The following is a 16,971-nucleotide window of genomic DNA, read 5'->3' on the forward strand; positions in this document are numbered from 1 at the left end:
CCGTCTAAAGGAAATGACGATTTTTTTTAGCTAAAGGAAATGACGTATAACTATGGTTGAGGAAGCCAAGATGGCGATCGAGTAAGTCTGTTACTGCTGAGCTCCCGCACAAAATTTAAATTTGGTGGTTTTTGAAGAAAAACTGCATTCATCTATAATCGGACTATCTCTTATGACTTTGAGATCGATCTAATGTCACCGCCTGAGAAGAAAAGAATGCACAAGAACAAGAAGGCCCTCATACCTGATACACAGCCAAATAACGCTCTGATAGCCTCGTGTCACGATTATGATAGGAATATGTCGACAGTTGAGGTATCCATGTCGGAGGATCACTTTCCCGGGCTACCTGTGACTCCATGTGATTCCCCAGCGGCAAAGAAGGCTCTCTATAGTGCAAAACATGAGCCCACATCCCAAGACAACGTCGTCATTACTACCCTTTCCCAACTTATTAAGGAGCAGGCTGACTCCATAAAAATTCTGGTGAGTGAAAACTCCAAAAAAATTGATGGAAACGCACTGAAAATTGAAGGGCTGAAGAAAACAGTGGACTTTATATGCAGTGAAGTTAAAGAAGCCCAGCAGAGAGTTAAAAATGTTGATGACCGCCTAAAAGAGGAAGAAAAAAAAGTGGCGGCGCTTTTAACTCGCGTGTCTGAAATGGAGACTTACTCTAGAAGGTGGAACTTGAAGGTCTATGGAGTGGCCGAAAACTCTGGAGAAAACGTGAAGGAAAAGGTTACAGAGCTTTGTCGGAGTATTCTGCAAGATGACAAATTGACGCCAGCAATCGACGTTGCCCATCGTATTGGGAAACTTACATCAGCCAGCTCTCGGCCGAGAGCGATCATCATCAGATTCTCCCAAAGATCCTACAGAGATGCTCTATGGAAAGCGGCAAAAAATCACCCCGTCATACGTGATAACAAACTCCGTTTTGTTGAAGATCTCCCGCAACCTGTCAAGGAGGCTAGGCTGAAGTTGTGGCCTTTGGTGAATAAGGCGCGTAGTGAAGGTAGATCGGCTTATTTTGTGGGAGCACGAGCTTTTATCGATGGTAAGGAAATCACTTGAAGATCTGTGCTGACATTCGCCCGAAATCTCCGGAGTAATGCTCTTGTTTTTTCTCTACCTTGTTCTGAAGCCTGATCCTTAGGTTTAATTTGTGAGGATCGTTTGGTATGCAGCTTATTTGTTCCCTGAAAGAACACACTTACTGACCAGCAACGTAAAAGACTGGTTTTTATTTTATATATAACGTTAAACTTGTTTATCTTCTTTCTATGGATGGGACGCAAAATATGGTCTTAAATATCCACCATATAGCCTAACTTTTTTTTTCTTTATGTGCATCTGGTGCTCAGTATAACATTGTTTGTTATTTGTTCCGTTGTACTTAAACCATAAGCCTTTTCTGTTCGTAAAATTTCATTGTCTATTGTGTCTTTAAACGCCAGGGGGTTAAGAAATATAACTAAACGTAAAGCATTATTTTTATTTGTTAAACAGTTGAACTCAGATCTTTCATTTTGTCAGGAATCTCACTCAAACTCAAATGACGAAAATTTTTGGAGATCTCAGTGGGGGAACGAGTTATGGTTTTCTCACTGTTCAGAAAGATCAGCTGGAGTTTTAACATTGAAGCATAAATATAATGGTGACATTTTGCACACAGATACAGATCCAAAAGGGCATTTTATCTGCCAAGTGGTTGACTATAACAAGATTGTTTTAATCACTTTCAACATTTACGGGTATAATTCTAATTTAGAAAACATCCAATTATTTGTTAATATAGAAAATAGACTCAAGTATTGGCTAACAAAATTTCCAAACGCTCACATTTTACTTGGAGGTGACTTTAATGTTTCTCTAAACTCTGAGATTGACAGATGGCCGCCTGCACGTGATAATAATAGAAATGCATACTTTAAGCTTTTTATGGACAGGTTTGAGTTAGTTGACATATGGAGAGTTAAATTCCCAGATGATATTTCGTTTACCTGGAGTAACAAAGACAACACTAGACTTTCTCGCATAGACTTCTGGTTAGTATCAAAAAGTATTAAAGAGCAGGATATCTCTGTTAACATTCTTCCCTGTCCATTAAGTGATCATAAAGCAGTATTCATTTCTTTGAATTTTTTTTCAGATAATGTTTACAAAGCCAATTACTGGAAAATAAATAACTCTCTTCTTAAAGTGGAGGAGGTTAAACAGAAAATCCCACAGTTGATTAAACATTTTTTCAACAAGGCTGTGGTGGAAAATTCTTTTAGTCTTAATTGGGAGTTATTTAAATATGAATCAGCAAAATACTTTAGGAAGCTTGGTAGTAATCTTGCTAAAAGTAGAAAATTGGAAGAACAGAGAGTTATCACAGGGATTTCGGTATTGTCTCAAATTTCACCTGACGTCTTAACAGAGGAAGATAAATTAGAAATTCTTAATTTACAAGAGAGCCTGGATAATATATATAAAAAGAAGGCAGAAGGAGCTTTTATAAGGTCTCGACAACGGTGGTTAGAAGAAGGGGAACGGAATTCTGCATACTTTTTCAAACTGGAAAAGTATCGCGCAAAAAGTAATACTATTAATGAATTAAAAATTGGCAACTCTATAAGTGATGATCAACATGTAATATCTGATTTTTGTTCCTCGTTTTATAAAAAGCTATATACATCAGAATATGATGACGTTGATTCGTCGATATTCCTTAATTCTCTTCATAATACTCCTAAGCTCGACAACTCAGAAAGGGATTTTTGTGACCTCCCTTTATCCCTGGCAGAAGTCACTCAGTGTTTAGAACTGTTAAAAGACAACAAGTCACCTGGGACAGATGGCCTATCATCTGAGTTCTATAAATTGTTTTCCCAGCAGATGGCGCCCTTCTTAGTGCAGGTGTTTAATGAAAGTATATTAGCCAAAACCTTACCATGGAGCATGACTCAAGGTTTGATTACTTTACTCCCTAAACCACGCAAAGATTTACTTTATATTGATAATTGGCGTCCAATCAGCCTTTTGAACAATGATTACAAAATTTTGGCCTTTATATTTGCTAGAAGAATAAAAAAAGTATTAGATTCTATAATTGATGGAACACAATCAGGTTTTATGCCTAAGAGGCATATCTCCAACAACATTAGATTAGTTTTAGATGTAATTGACTATTCGTATTTAATTTCAGATGACAGCTTCATTTTTTTCCTAGACTTTTTTAAGGCCTTTGATACTGTCGAGCATAATTTTCTTTTTCATTCACTCAAGAAGTTTGGCTTTGGAGATTTCTTTTGTGATGCAATCAAAACTTTATATAGTAATGCAAATGGCTCAATTAAGCTTAAAAATGGGTCTTCTCCTAGATTTGAAATCAGACGTGGAATTCGTCAGGGATGCCCCATTTCTCCCTATCTTTTTTTACTTGCAGCCCAACTTTTGTGTGATCATATTAAAAACAGTAATTTGCAGGGCATTTCCATTGCTGGGAAAACAATTATTATTAGTCAGCTGGCAGATGACACAACACTGTTTTTAAAAGACAGCTCCCAGGTTCCTCTTGCTATTGACATAATAGAAGCCTTCAGTAAAGCCTCTGGTCTCCGCTTAAACCTTAAAAAATGTGAATTACTGCCTCTTAAAGACTGTGATGTTGAGTTTATTGCTAATATTCCTGTGAAAAACTCTATTAATTACTTGGGTATTGTGATTGATAAAAATGAATCCCAAAGAAGCGAGAATAACCTCACTCCCATTGTTGAAAAAATGAAGAAGAAATTTAACATGTGGCTATTACGTGATTTATCTTTGAAAGGCAGGATTTTACTCTCAAAGGCAGAGGGAATATCAAGGGTAACTTACGCTGCTCTTTCTTTATGCATAGATCAACCAATGTGTAAAACCATAGATAAAATCCTTTATGACTTCGTTTGGAAGAATCGTAATCATTATCTGAAAAAGTCTGTTTTAATGAATGAGTACAGTAAAGGTGGCCTTAGTTTTCTTGACTTTACTACGTTAAATTACACTTTCAAAATTAAATGGATTAAGCGGTACTTAGAGTGCCCTACCAATCTGTGGAATTTTATTCCCCATTATATCTTCTCTTCAGTTGGTGGACTTCAGTTCCTGTTGGTTTGCACTTATAAAATTGAAAAAATTCCTCTTAAACTTTCTTCGTTTCATAAACAAATGCTACTGTCTTGGTCAATAATTTACAAGCACAACTTCACTCCTCATAGGTTTTATATTTGGAACAACAGACATATTTTGTATAAAAACAAATCCTTGTTCTTTCAAAGGTGGTATGACAACAATATTTTGCTTGTAAATCAATTATTCAATCAGCATGGTCAACTCTTTAACTACAGTGAATTTCTTCATCACTTTGGAATACCCATCTCACCTAAGGACTTCTCTATCGTTTTCGATGCAATACCTTCAGCTGTCATTTCACTTCTTAAAGGTGTTAATGGACTTCTTGTTCCCCCTAAACCGGTGAATGTAAAGGAAACAGCTGTTGGAAATATCTGTTTTTCACTGCCTCCTAAAAGTATGAATAAGGCAGTGCGTTTCTACAGGATTCTAGGAGTGCACCCGCTGCTGTATCTTATTGGTCATCATTTGTTGGAGAGATTTGTTGGGAAAAAGTTTGGCTTTTGCCTCACAAGTTTTTTTTAACCAACAAAGTCAAAGAGATCTCATTCAAAATGCTTCACAGGTTTTACCCCACTAACTGTTACCTGAAAAAAATGAAAAAAGACTTGGATATCAGCTGTACTTTCTGTGAAGAACTAAACGAAACACTGGTCCATTTATTTTGGTCTTGCCCACATACCAAAAACTTTGGAGCAAAGTGGTTCAATTTATTGTTGTCCATATTTACCCTCAATTTGCATTGAGGTGGGAAAATGTTTTGTTTGGTTTCACTAAACATGATAAAAATTTATGTTCAGAGTTTTATGTGATAAATTTGCTTATTATTTTAACCAAATTTTATTTGCACAAGTCAAAATTCTTAAAAAAGAAACCAAGCTTTCTGGAGCTTGCTGCTAATATTAAGAACTATGTTCTCTCAATATCTGAGTGTACAAACAAAAAAGCTGTTAGATCATATGACCTTTGTAAGCTTTACAAGATATTTATTTAATTTTTTTTCTCTTTGTGTTATACTTTGTTTTGATAACCCCTGGCCTAATTGTGTTTTGTCTATAGACTTTTTTGATGTACAGAAGATGTTGTTTTCCTCCTGTATGTCCTATTTTTGAATAAAAAAAAAAAAAAAAAAAAAAAAAAAAAAAAAAAAGTATAACTATGGTTACTGCTGATTGGCCAACGCAGTTGCCAGGAGGAAACTCCTTTGCCCAATGAGAAACCTCTTGCCACGCCCCTACCTCCTGCCACACCCCTACCTCTTGCCACGCCCATTACTCCAAGCTGCAGCTACCCCTGTCTCAAAAGATCTGTAGACGTGTGCAGAGGGATCTGTGAATGCCCTGTGATCTGCAAACGCGTGTAGAGGGATCTGTGAATGCCCTGTGATCTGCAAACGCGTGTAGAGGGATCTGTGAATGCCCTGTGATCTGCAAACACAGATTCAACACTTGCATGCTGAGCTTTGCACAGAAGTGTAAGAATGTCTTTTTACAGTGGTTTGAAAATACAAGTTAGACTGTGTTTGTTTGCAAATTGTGAGGAGGGCATTTGTAGATTTTTTAATGGAAAAAACAGCGAAACAGTTGTGCCAAAATTCTGAAAACAAATGCAACACAATCTACAAACAAATAATGACCCTCATGCGCAGACAAATCACTTTGCATTCATTCAAATTCTGGTAGTCAAGTACAAGTCACTGATTTCTATTTGTGAATCATAAAGAGTTTGTTTGCGGATTTTAAATCTATTTGTAGATTGCATTTTATATTTGTATGTCATGAAGAGTCTGTTTGTGGATTTTTTATCTATCTGTAGATATTGTTTTACATTTGCGGATCATGACGAGTTTGTTTGCAGATTTGGAATCTATTTACAGATTGTGTTTTACATTTGCAGATTATGAGGAGTTTGTTTGCAGATTTTAAATTTATTTGTAGATTGTGTTTTGTGTTTACAAATTGTAATATGCATTTTTGACTCATAGTCTCTTCATTTTCAATGATTATGGCATTGTTTTGTCACAACAGCGAAACAATAGTGTCAGAATTCTGAAAACAAATGTGACACAATCTACAAACAGAACATGATCTTCACCTGCAAACAAGTCACTTTAAATTCATTTAAATTCTGGTTTTCAAGTACAAGTCACTGATTTCTATTTGTGAATCAGGATGTGTTTATTTGTGGATTTTTAATCTTTTTGTAGATCATGCTTTATATTTGTGGATCACAAAGAGTTTGTTTGAGGACTTTGTATCTATTTGTAAATCTTGTTTTACATTTGCAGATCACGAGGACTTTGTTTGCGGATTTTTTATCTATTTGTAGATTGTGTTTTGTGTTTACAAGTTGTAATATCTATTTGTGACTTTTAGTCTGTCCATTTTCAATGTTTTAGGCATCAATTTACCCCCATAAAGCCAGGCTGGAAAATGTTTCCCCTGTACCAAGGAATCTGTGGAAATAAAGAAAATGTAACTAAATTTTAAATGATATCTGTGGGATAAAAACAGGAAAAAAATGTGAGCCTGACGCCAGGAGGAAAAGTGTGTAATTTAGCCTATGTAAAAGTATATGATTCAAGAACAACAGTAAACAGTACTTAGTATTTAAAAAGAAATATCATAATAGAAATATCATAACTGTGTAATAATACAGATAATATTAAAAGGAGTTATTGCATTGTTTCCTGTTAATTCATGTATGTTACTGTGTCACAGTGGAAGAATGCAAAAGGAGATGGAAACAATTACGGGACACATTTGTGAAGAACAAAAACAAAACTGCTCCGAGTGGGTCCGCTGGGGGCAGTGCAAGGGACTGGAAATATAGCACTATCATGTCCTTTTTGATACCTTATATGCAACCCCGAAGATTAGTGTTTGTTTTTCTAAGTGGAGGTATTTTTTTTTGATAAATGTATTTGATGTTGTGAACTTTCATACTCATTGCTGCAAATTATAATTTTTAATATTTTGCCTGTAGCATGAATATCATAACAAAAGGTTTTTCTCTTTTTTTAAAAGCTCGAAAAGTACTCTCCGGCCTAGTGATCTGAGCGAAGGAACATCTGCAGATCTAAGCTGTGATGAGACTGGACCCTCTGGACTGCTTTCAAGGCCTGCAACACCAGGAACTCCGACACTGAGGTCTGCATCTTCCTCTCCACATCGAACCGATGGAGGACATACATCTACCCAGCTTGCAAACCCCCCAACACACCCCAGAGTTCAGGCCTTGTCATCAGGAGCCGCCACTGATACTTCACAAACAACAAAAAAGAAAAGGCAAAGGTCAACTGTAGAAGGACCAACAGAACAACGGCTCCTGCAATTCCTCACAGCCGAACAAGCACCAGTCCCTCCGCATGTCCCCAAAGATGAGGAGGAGATGTATTTTTTCGCCCTCAGCCTTGTCCCCAGACTTAACAGACTGCGCCGTAGCTCACAAACAAATGCTCAAATACATATTTTACAGTACCTCACGGACTTGGAAAAAGAAGAACAACAACTGACCCAAGCTATCCAACCAACCCCATTATCTTGGCAGCAGCCAACCCAGTCACAAACACCAGATTATTCATATACATCAACATCCAATTATCAACGAAGCCACCTTCCACCCCCCACCCCATCATATCAACAACAAACACAACCCCCAATGTCCCACTCACAGCAGAGACAATACACCCCATTGCAAACTCCAGCTCGAGAAAGGAGCATGTCTATGCTTGAGGAGCTTGAAGACCTCTCGCCCCCCACAACATTCCACCATTTTTAGTAGAACTGGGAGAACCTGAATAAATCTTTGTTGTTTCAAAGACTTTCATTTTTTATTTATATATTTACATTTGTCTAAGAACTTCTAATTTTGTTCAATTATATTGTTTTTTGTATTATAGTTAAGGTTTTAGATTGTAGTTTTGCAGTTGTTAAAAAAAAAAAAAAAAAAAAAAAATCACCCAATACATTGTGCTTAAAATGCTTATTTATTTGTTATCTTACCTCAGTGTAACAGCAAGACGTTGTTTTGGCTGGATAGATTCCCGGTAATTGGTGGTTTGTTTTGTTAGATCAGGCCCAATCAAAGACAGAAGATCATCCATCTTTTCAGCAGACATCCTGAAGTATTTCACGTGGCGATCTCTGTCCAGGGACAATTCCGCCACAAGATGGTGAAACACACCAAATTCTTTTCTTTTTTTGTTAATGGGGTGGACCCACATTCTTCTTCTTCTCCGGCGACAACTGCAAAGTAATAGATATAGTGCAAGGGCTCTCCTCCTGTCTACTCGCACTGGGAAACAGGAAGAGGAAAATAGATTTAATAAATTTGAAGAGAGGATGTATATTTCAACGGTATATCTACACTACTACTGTCTACCATATTCTCTCTCTGGCTGCGTGTGTGTCTCGACAACGGATTAATAAAAGAAGTGTACAAACTTCTTGGTTACAGAAACATGGTGTATTCATTTTATGAGGTTATTTACTTACCCATGATGTAAAAAATAGCTCTGAATAAACAACAACTGAGCAGAAGCGCTTGTCGACCGTCGCGGAGAACACGCGTCTGGTGTGAACAGGCAGGCGCCGGACCGCGCGTGATTTTCCGTTCCGCGCCGCTTCCGCGTCCGGTGTGAACCAGGCGTTACACTCCACCTACCAATTGGCTTACAGCCCTTGATCTGGGCAATTTCCCTTGTAGGAGTTGCGTCAATTGTAATGCGATGATCATAGGTAATTCTTTTTCACATCCACGGACTGGCAAGACATTCTCTGTGAGAGGGAGAATTACTTGCCGTACGTCCTTTGTTGTGTACTTACTTAAATGCCATTGTGGGCTTTGCTATGTTGGTAAAACAAAAAGAGAGTTAAGAATAAGATTACACGAATACAAAAGTAATATATGTAATCACGACATTAAGTCACCTGTGGCTAGACATTTTAATGAATCTGGGCATGATATTTGTACTTTGAAATTTCAAGGCATTGAGTTGGTTAAATCTCTTCAACGGGGTGGAGATCTCCTTCAGCAAAAGGCTTTTTGGATTTATGCTTCAAACAGTACCCCAATGGTTTAAAAGAAGAATTGTCTTTAAATTGTTTCTTGTGAAACAATTTAATCTGAAATCAATTTTATCAATTTAATTCTTATGTTTAAATTTGTGTTCAATTTATTTAATTTGTTAATTATAATTTTTTTCTTTTATTTCTTTTATTATTTTCTTATTATTTTCTTATTTTTTATCTTATATATATATTTTTTTTTGGTAATTGTTCATAGGGGTTATCTGTGAGCATTATCTATGGCCTGTTTTGTTGTGTTATTTCTTGTGTGATTTTACAATGTTGGTAACCTGATGCACCTGACGGTGCGGATGATTTGATGATGTTAATGGGGTTCACCTGTGATGTTTAAAAAGCACTCCTTTTGGTGTTTCACACCACACACTGATGATGGCTTAGGCTGAAACGCGTCTGTGTGGACATGATATAAATAAATATATGAGATATAACTAGAGTGCGTTTTTTTCATCTTTATAAGAAGATGAAAAATTGCTATGGCCTGCTTGTGGCCCAGATCTGGCAAACAGGAGTGGTCCTCCCTAGTGCCATCATTCCACGCTGCATGTGGGCCGAAACAATGTTGCTATCTGGGATGTGTAAACTTTTAAGAGTAAAAATTACAGAAGATTACGTTAATTCAACTTTATTAAAACTGCATAATGGTAGGCCTAATCAAATTGCACTTCCAAAAGTCATACATTTGTTAAAAAATAAATAAATTAATATACATATGTCTTTTAAGTATAATAAATAAAACATAAAAAGCAAAGATCAGAACATTTAATGAACAATACCGGGTTCTGCACATGGCAAACAGGATGCAGTGCAGGCAGAAGAAGATAAGGAGTCAAAAGTTCCAATGCAAAACGTTTAATAATAATATAATTCAAATAGGTACAGTCAGGCAGAAGGTTCACAAACCTAAATACAACGGAGAACAGACAAAGACTGACTGAACTGAAGGAACTAATCAGTGCGATTGAGGCTATATGAGAAGAGATAAAACAATGTTTGATTAAACAATGATTTTTTGGCTGAATAAACATTCTGGGTTGTCTTTCCCAAGAGCATCATAAGCCTAAGAAGACCGTAGAACTATTGCCACCAACGGTCTCCACGATAAACTTAGCTCACAATGCTTATGAAAAATCCAATCCTGTATTGTATCTATTACATTAAAAACACATCTATTTGGATGCTTTTATAATACATATAATTTTTTTGCGAATTTCAGGAAAATTTAAACCATAAACAAGAGGGTTCAGGATGGGTGGAACAATAAGAAACTGCAGTGAAAGAATAATTGACATGCCTAGAGGGAGATCCAAAGTCGTGACCCGACTCAGAGTGACCTCACAAAAAATAGCAATAGAGAAATTTAAAAGGATCACTATGTGTGGAATACAAGTTTGATATGCTTTTCTCCTGAACTCTGGTGAACTTTTTGTACAAATGATTAGGATTTTAACATAGGAATATAATATAAAACTTAAAGGCATGATAAGAGTTGTGGTCATTGTGAAAAAGCCAAAAACATTATTAATAATAGTGTTTGCACAAGAAAGCTTGACAATTTCCCAGTTGTGACAATACACTTTCCACAGTTTGTTACCACACATAGTCAGTCTGGCATTTAAAATACCACCAATACCAATACAAAGCATTGGATAAATCCAGCTTATACCTATTAAAACAGATAAAATCCTGGGAGTCATAATGCTGTTGTATTGTAAAGGTTTACAGATTGCTACATATCGGTCAAATGCCATTAACATTAATATTGTATTTTCATTTGATGCATATGAATAAATGACAAAAGCCTGTAAAAAGCATATTTCACGGGACACCAAGTGTGTATCAGACAGCAAGTCTGTCAGTAACCTTGGGAAAAAAGCAGCTGTTCCAAACACAGAGTTGATGGACAAACATGCAATCAGAATGTACATGGGCAGGTGTAAAGTCCTTTCCAGACAAATTGCAATAATTATAAAGGCATTAAAGAATATAATAGCACAGTATAAAATAATTCCCAAACTGAAGAAAGTATATTTTATGTACCCAATATTTTCAAACAACATCAAGTAAAAATATGTTCCATTTTCCATTTTTCGTTAAGCAAAGGATGGATTCATTGACCTGAGGATGAAAGAAGACAGAGTTCACGTGATTTTTACATGGACAAAAAGATAGTTTGGTAACACCTTATTTGGCATTGTCCTTGTTACATATGCTACATGTAGTTAAAATAGTAATAACTATAAATTATGCATAGGTACATGCAACTAACCCTAAACCTATTGTTAATCCTAACTCTAACCCTACAGTAAGTACATTTAGTTAATTCATATTACTATGCACCACTGCATTGTAACAAGGACACCTTAAGATTTAACCTTAAAGTGTAACCAACTGTTTTCAATCTTATCAGCTTTGTATAATTGTAGCCAAAATGTTTAATAAATCATGGGAATATTAATTATGTAGTCAGTTTAACAATATACATGTACATGAAATGTCATTACCCGAAATACCTTCTGTGATACAATCTGACATTACCATCACTTTAACTTCAGAGAATGTGTAAATGTGCAGAGAATTAGGTCTAGCCTTTGTGTGCTCTGTTAAGAAGACCTAAGAATCACCATACATGCTCTTATATATAGCATAAAACAAGTCTCTGAAGACCTCTCTGCTGTGGCTTGACTTGCATAAACAACACACCAGAAGTTTTCCTTAAAGGATAATTCCGGTATTAGCACTTTGAGTCTCTTTTCTGGTTTGTTTTGGATGAACTAGAGTGGTGGACACAGAAATTTTGACGATGGGTCCTATCTCGACTTTGTGACTCGTTTAGAATCGCCTTTGACTGCTTCAGAGTGGCTGGCTACGGGCATGCACGAACATGTCCTTAAAACAACCCTTAACGTTTGTTTTCAAAACTTTGCAACTCACCGAATGGTTAGTGGTGTTCGTTGATGATTAAAAACAAATACATCATCACAATGTATGATTTCAATCCGTGTTATTTGCTATAGTGGAACTATTTTTTAAGATACCTCACAACCGCGTATAAACTTCCGCTCGATATTTGAGTCTGAAGCACAGTAATATCAACGAGCAATGAGTCCTCCAACAGAAATCAATGGGATTTTACAAAATGCCAAATAAAACACGACAGAAACTGTATTTCGCTAGGCTGCTTGTTTTAGAACATCAACAAACACCACTAACCACTCGGTGAGTTGCACAGTTTTGCAAACGAACGTTAAGGGTTGTTTTAAGGACATGTTCGTGCATGCCCGTATCCAGCCGCTCTGAAGCAGTCAAAGGTGATTCTAAATGACTCAAAAAGTCGAGACAGGACCCATCGTCAATATTTCTGTGTCCACCACTCAAGTTCAAGTTCATCCAAAACAAACCAGAAAAGAGACTCAAAGTGCTAAATACTGGAATTATCCTTTAACTAAAAACATTAAAAACGTGGCACAGTGGGTAAAAATCTTGTAACTCAAAATGTACTGATAACACAGACACAATAATGAGGTTGTGAGTCTTTGGGAAGGTATTCTGGTTTAAATAAAAATTTTACATATATGTAAAGTGTCAGTGGGAATATGGTACTATAACTAGATTCATACACCATGTTCTCAGTTGTGTTTGTCTTTTACATGACAAAAAGTATGTCTTAACACAGCCTTCACCAGCAGGTAGTGATAGATTTGTGTATAATTTAGGCAGTACACTGAAAAAAAAAATCTTTTGAATTTACTTGATTTTAATTGTGTACATCGGTCCCACATGATCAGAATGCGTTCAACTGACACAATTTTCCTCTTTTTATCAATTAATTATTGCTTGTCAAACCAAAATATTTAATTCCCGTAGACTGCTTAAAATAATCATGTTGATTCAAAACATTATTTGTCATTACTGTAATACAAATTTATCGTGTAATGTTAAGCAATGTCATCATGTCAGGGGTACCAGATTTTCAACTGTAACTCCAACTTGATTTCTTTATGCTAATATTAATTAACAGTATTATGTAACACTAAAGAAATTTCATTATGTTTTTGGTATCAGAGTTGTGTAAATCGAACTCGCTCAAGTGAACTATCGTAGACATGTTTTGAATGCGTGTGTGAATACAAAATCATAATTGTAAAAAATACGTATTGGCACTGACAAAAAATGCAAAAGGCAAAGAGTTTTGTACTTTTGTTGTATTGAGTTTCCAAAAATGGAGGACTTAGCACAGTTCCCATGAACTGATTTCATAAACAATAAAAACACTAAACACAAACATAATGCAAACCCCACAGTTGTTTAGAATGGATTCACACAACTAATGCAAATTATGCATTGTGTAACATACTCAAATTCATAAAGAACTTTATGAACCTAGAACTTAAGAACTTAACTCTTTAAAGCGAGTGCTTTATTTGAAAGTTTATCTCCATCCAGTTCCATACAAATCTTTTGGACTACCTCAAAAGTGTAGCGGAGGTTAGCAGGGTAGCTGAGGTTCAAGGCATATATCAACCCAAACAGCATAGCAACAGCTAATGATGCTGTCACGGTGTGCAGAGAGAGAGAATCCAAAAGGCGAAAAGCAGGTAAATCAGTTCTTTAATAGAAATAAGTCAAAGCCGCTATGGCCGATCAACAAAGGAAATTCACAAATAGAAAAGATCTGGTAGTGACTGAGTCGCTCAAACGGCAGGTCCGGATAACCGGTGCGTAGCGAGACCAGGGAAACTGGTGAGGCGTCGGACACTCTGCGACTCTCCACAGCAGGCAGCTGGGTAAAGCACAAATCAGGTAACACAGCAGATAACGACCAGACCAGACAGGACAAGACAGGACTGGACTGGACAAGACTGGATATAATTTTAGTAGAAGGAACACTATTGTCAGTACATACGTGACGGAAGGAAATAATCCGACAGAGCAGAGGAGAAAGAGGGGGCTAGAAAAAGAGAGACTAAAGACAGGAGATAGAGAACAGGTGTGAGGATGGGATAACGAGGAACAGCTGAAAGAAATGAGTGAGCGATAATGAGTGAATGAGCAAGAGCGGAGAAGAAAATACAGAGAGAGACCAGCAGATGGAGACAGAGAAAGAGAAGAGAACCAGGATCATGACAGATGCACTGTCAAGATATTGCAACACCTTCATGCCTTCAAGGACAATGCCAACATCCTCTGGTTCATCAGAAGCATGTTGTTTGAGAACATAAATTCCAAGAGTGGTCTCTTCAGTGGCCTTATTGATGCTGACTTCATCCATGCCCTGTACAAAACAAACAGACAGGTAAATGTAAGAAAATAAGACCTATTGAGAAAAGAATGATTAAAATGAGCATACAATAACAGCATAGATTTATACAATGTTAATGTGAAATTAGGATGAATGTATGTTTAGAGACAAGCAGAATATTAATCTACGGAGCCCGGTAAGTCACCTGTGGGAGAAAAAAATATAATAATTCTGTGGCAGCGGTTTTTGCAATCCGTCCCCTGAGTTTATAAACCGTATACTAATTATTAAACTGTTCCCTCGGTTCAATAAATCATGCCCACGGATTAATAAACCGTACCCATGAGTTCCAAATCCACACTCTCAGATTTGTAAACCGATTTTGTAAATCTGTAACCACAAATTCATAAACAGTGCCCACGCTTTCACAATCCGTTCCCACGTGAATTCGTGAGTACAGTTTATAAACTGAGGGGACGGATTGCAAAAAAGTTGCCACGGATTGTTTTTTTTCTCTCCCACAGGTTACTTCCCGGGCTCCGTATCATAAATAGACCAGGGGATCTAAAAAAGTGAGGTCTACAAAATAATTTATACTATTTTTATTTTAAATTGATAATTTATATACTTTATACTTTTGTGTATTGTTTTATTGTATTTAAATGTTCAGAGTTCTTTTTGTTGTAAGAAAAAAACTTTTTCCTAACCTCATTCAATGCATACTACCATATGATAAAAGCTTACATTTTTTGTGATATGAAAATTTTACATGCCTAATATACTGTTGCAGTTTAAAGTAGGCCTATAAATGACACTGTACATCCCTCGATAAAGTAACAACGCCGAACATTGTATTTTATAATGATAGCAAAGACAAATGCTTAATATATTAGCAAAACCATAAATGTATGCACGATCTGCTAATTAATGAATAATTTCATCTCAAGTGATCAGGTAAGAGAACAGGAGGAGTGGAAGGGAAAACATTAAATACTGATTCATGTACTTACCACATATTCCTGCACAAGGTTTTCTGGATCTTCACCCATGTAGATACAGACTCCTTTAATGACACCCTCTCATCCAGCATCTACATCATCACACTGAAAGAACATTTATGACAGTTGTTGTCAGATATCATTGGTGACTTCAAATGTTAAATTTAAATCAAGCTTGGTTTGGCTAACCCTAACCTTCGGAGAATTTTGCAGAAAACTTTTATCTGACAATTGATTATTGACCATTTATATAATAATTTAACTAGACACTTGGTTATTCTATTTAACTCTTTATTCTTACATTTTACTTGTTCATTCTGATACCAATGTCGCTCAGGGTCTTGTGTCGGCCATTCTTTTACGCAGATCTTATGGTCACAAACTCGCTAGTCTCGGTCCCTAGACAGAGGTAATTGACTATACAATATAGATGGCCAATGCTTTCTCTCTAAAAGTATTTTGTTGGTAACACTTTACAATAAGGTTCATTAGTTAACATGAACTGCACTTATACAGCATTTATTAATCTCTGATAATGTTCATTTCAACATTTATTAATACTTTATACAAATGTACTGCTCATTGTACTGCTCATTGTTAGTTCATGTTAGTTAGTACATTAACAAATGTTACTGTAATGTACTGTAAAAGTATTACCATTTTGTTTAGTGCCCATACTTAAACATTCTAAAGTTTTCCATAGCCTTTCCACAATTTTAACACTGTCAATAACCCCCCCCCCCCCAAAAAAAAATTAAAATTCTTAAACGTTGAAGTTTTCTCATGCCTATAAACCCTATATAACTCGCTTCAGTCATTTTGTCACATGTCTGTCCTGTCTTGTGCTGCACATGGGTGTTTGTTGTTTTGTGCCATGTGCTCTCCTGTCTATTGTCTAGCCCCTCCCATCTAGTTATGTGATTATTGGTTAATTTGTCCCACCTGTCTGTCTCGTTACCCTCCTTTGTTTGTTCCCCTATTTAGCCTCCTTGTGTTTGTAGTCTTGTGCTGGTTCGTTGTCCGAGTTACCTGTCCTTGATGTTCCTGTCTGTTGGATACCTGAGTTCTGAGTTTTTGTACTTCGTCTGTGTTTGTTTATTAAATCTCCTCTGCACTTGAATCCTCGTCTCTCGTTTAGTGTTCCGTGACAGAACGAACCAGCCATATGTGGATTCAGCGGAGTGAGATTTTTTCTCCAGAGGAGGATAAGGGAAACTCCATTTCCCTATTTGAGTATTTCTCCAGATGCGTTCAAAGGACTTTGGAGGAGGAGAGCACCATGTCAGACGGTGATCAGATCGGAGGAGGTGGTCCGGTGGTCCGGAGACGGAGGAGGAGAAGGAAGACCTCCTCTGTGACTATTCCAGTGGTCCCAGTTCCGGTGGTCCCGAAACACAGGAGGAGGAGAAAGGTTCCCTCCGTAACTGTTCCGGTGGTCCCAGTGTCGGTGGTCCCGAGCCCGGTGGTCCCGAGCCCGGTGGTC

At 36.8% G+C, this 16,971-nt stretch overlaps 1 protein-coding gene across 1 annotated transcript; it reads right to left on the reverse strand.

Annotated features, from left to right (window-relative positions):
* Positions 1-10,417: 10,417 nt before the first annotated feature.
* LOC308693172 (olfactory receptor 4B13-like) lies at positions 10,418-11,335 on the reverse strand (the record flags this gene model as incomplete). The annotated part of the gene is made up of 1 exon (XM_081369959.1): positions 10,418-11,335. The coding sequence occupies one exon, from the start codon at positions 11,333-11,335 to the stop codon at positions 10,418-10,420; it is 918 nt and encodes a 305-aa protein (XP_081226085.1).
* Between the last annotated feature and the right edge of the window lie 5,636 nt (positions 11,336-16,971).

This window comes from Scardinius erythrophthalmus (genome assembly GCF_964197995.2).
Source record: "Scardinius erythrophthalmus genome assembly, chromosome: 7".
Taxonomy (NCBI): Eukaryota; Metazoa; Chordata; class Actinopteri; order Cypriniformes; family Leuciscidae; genus Scardinius; species Scardinius erythrophthalmus.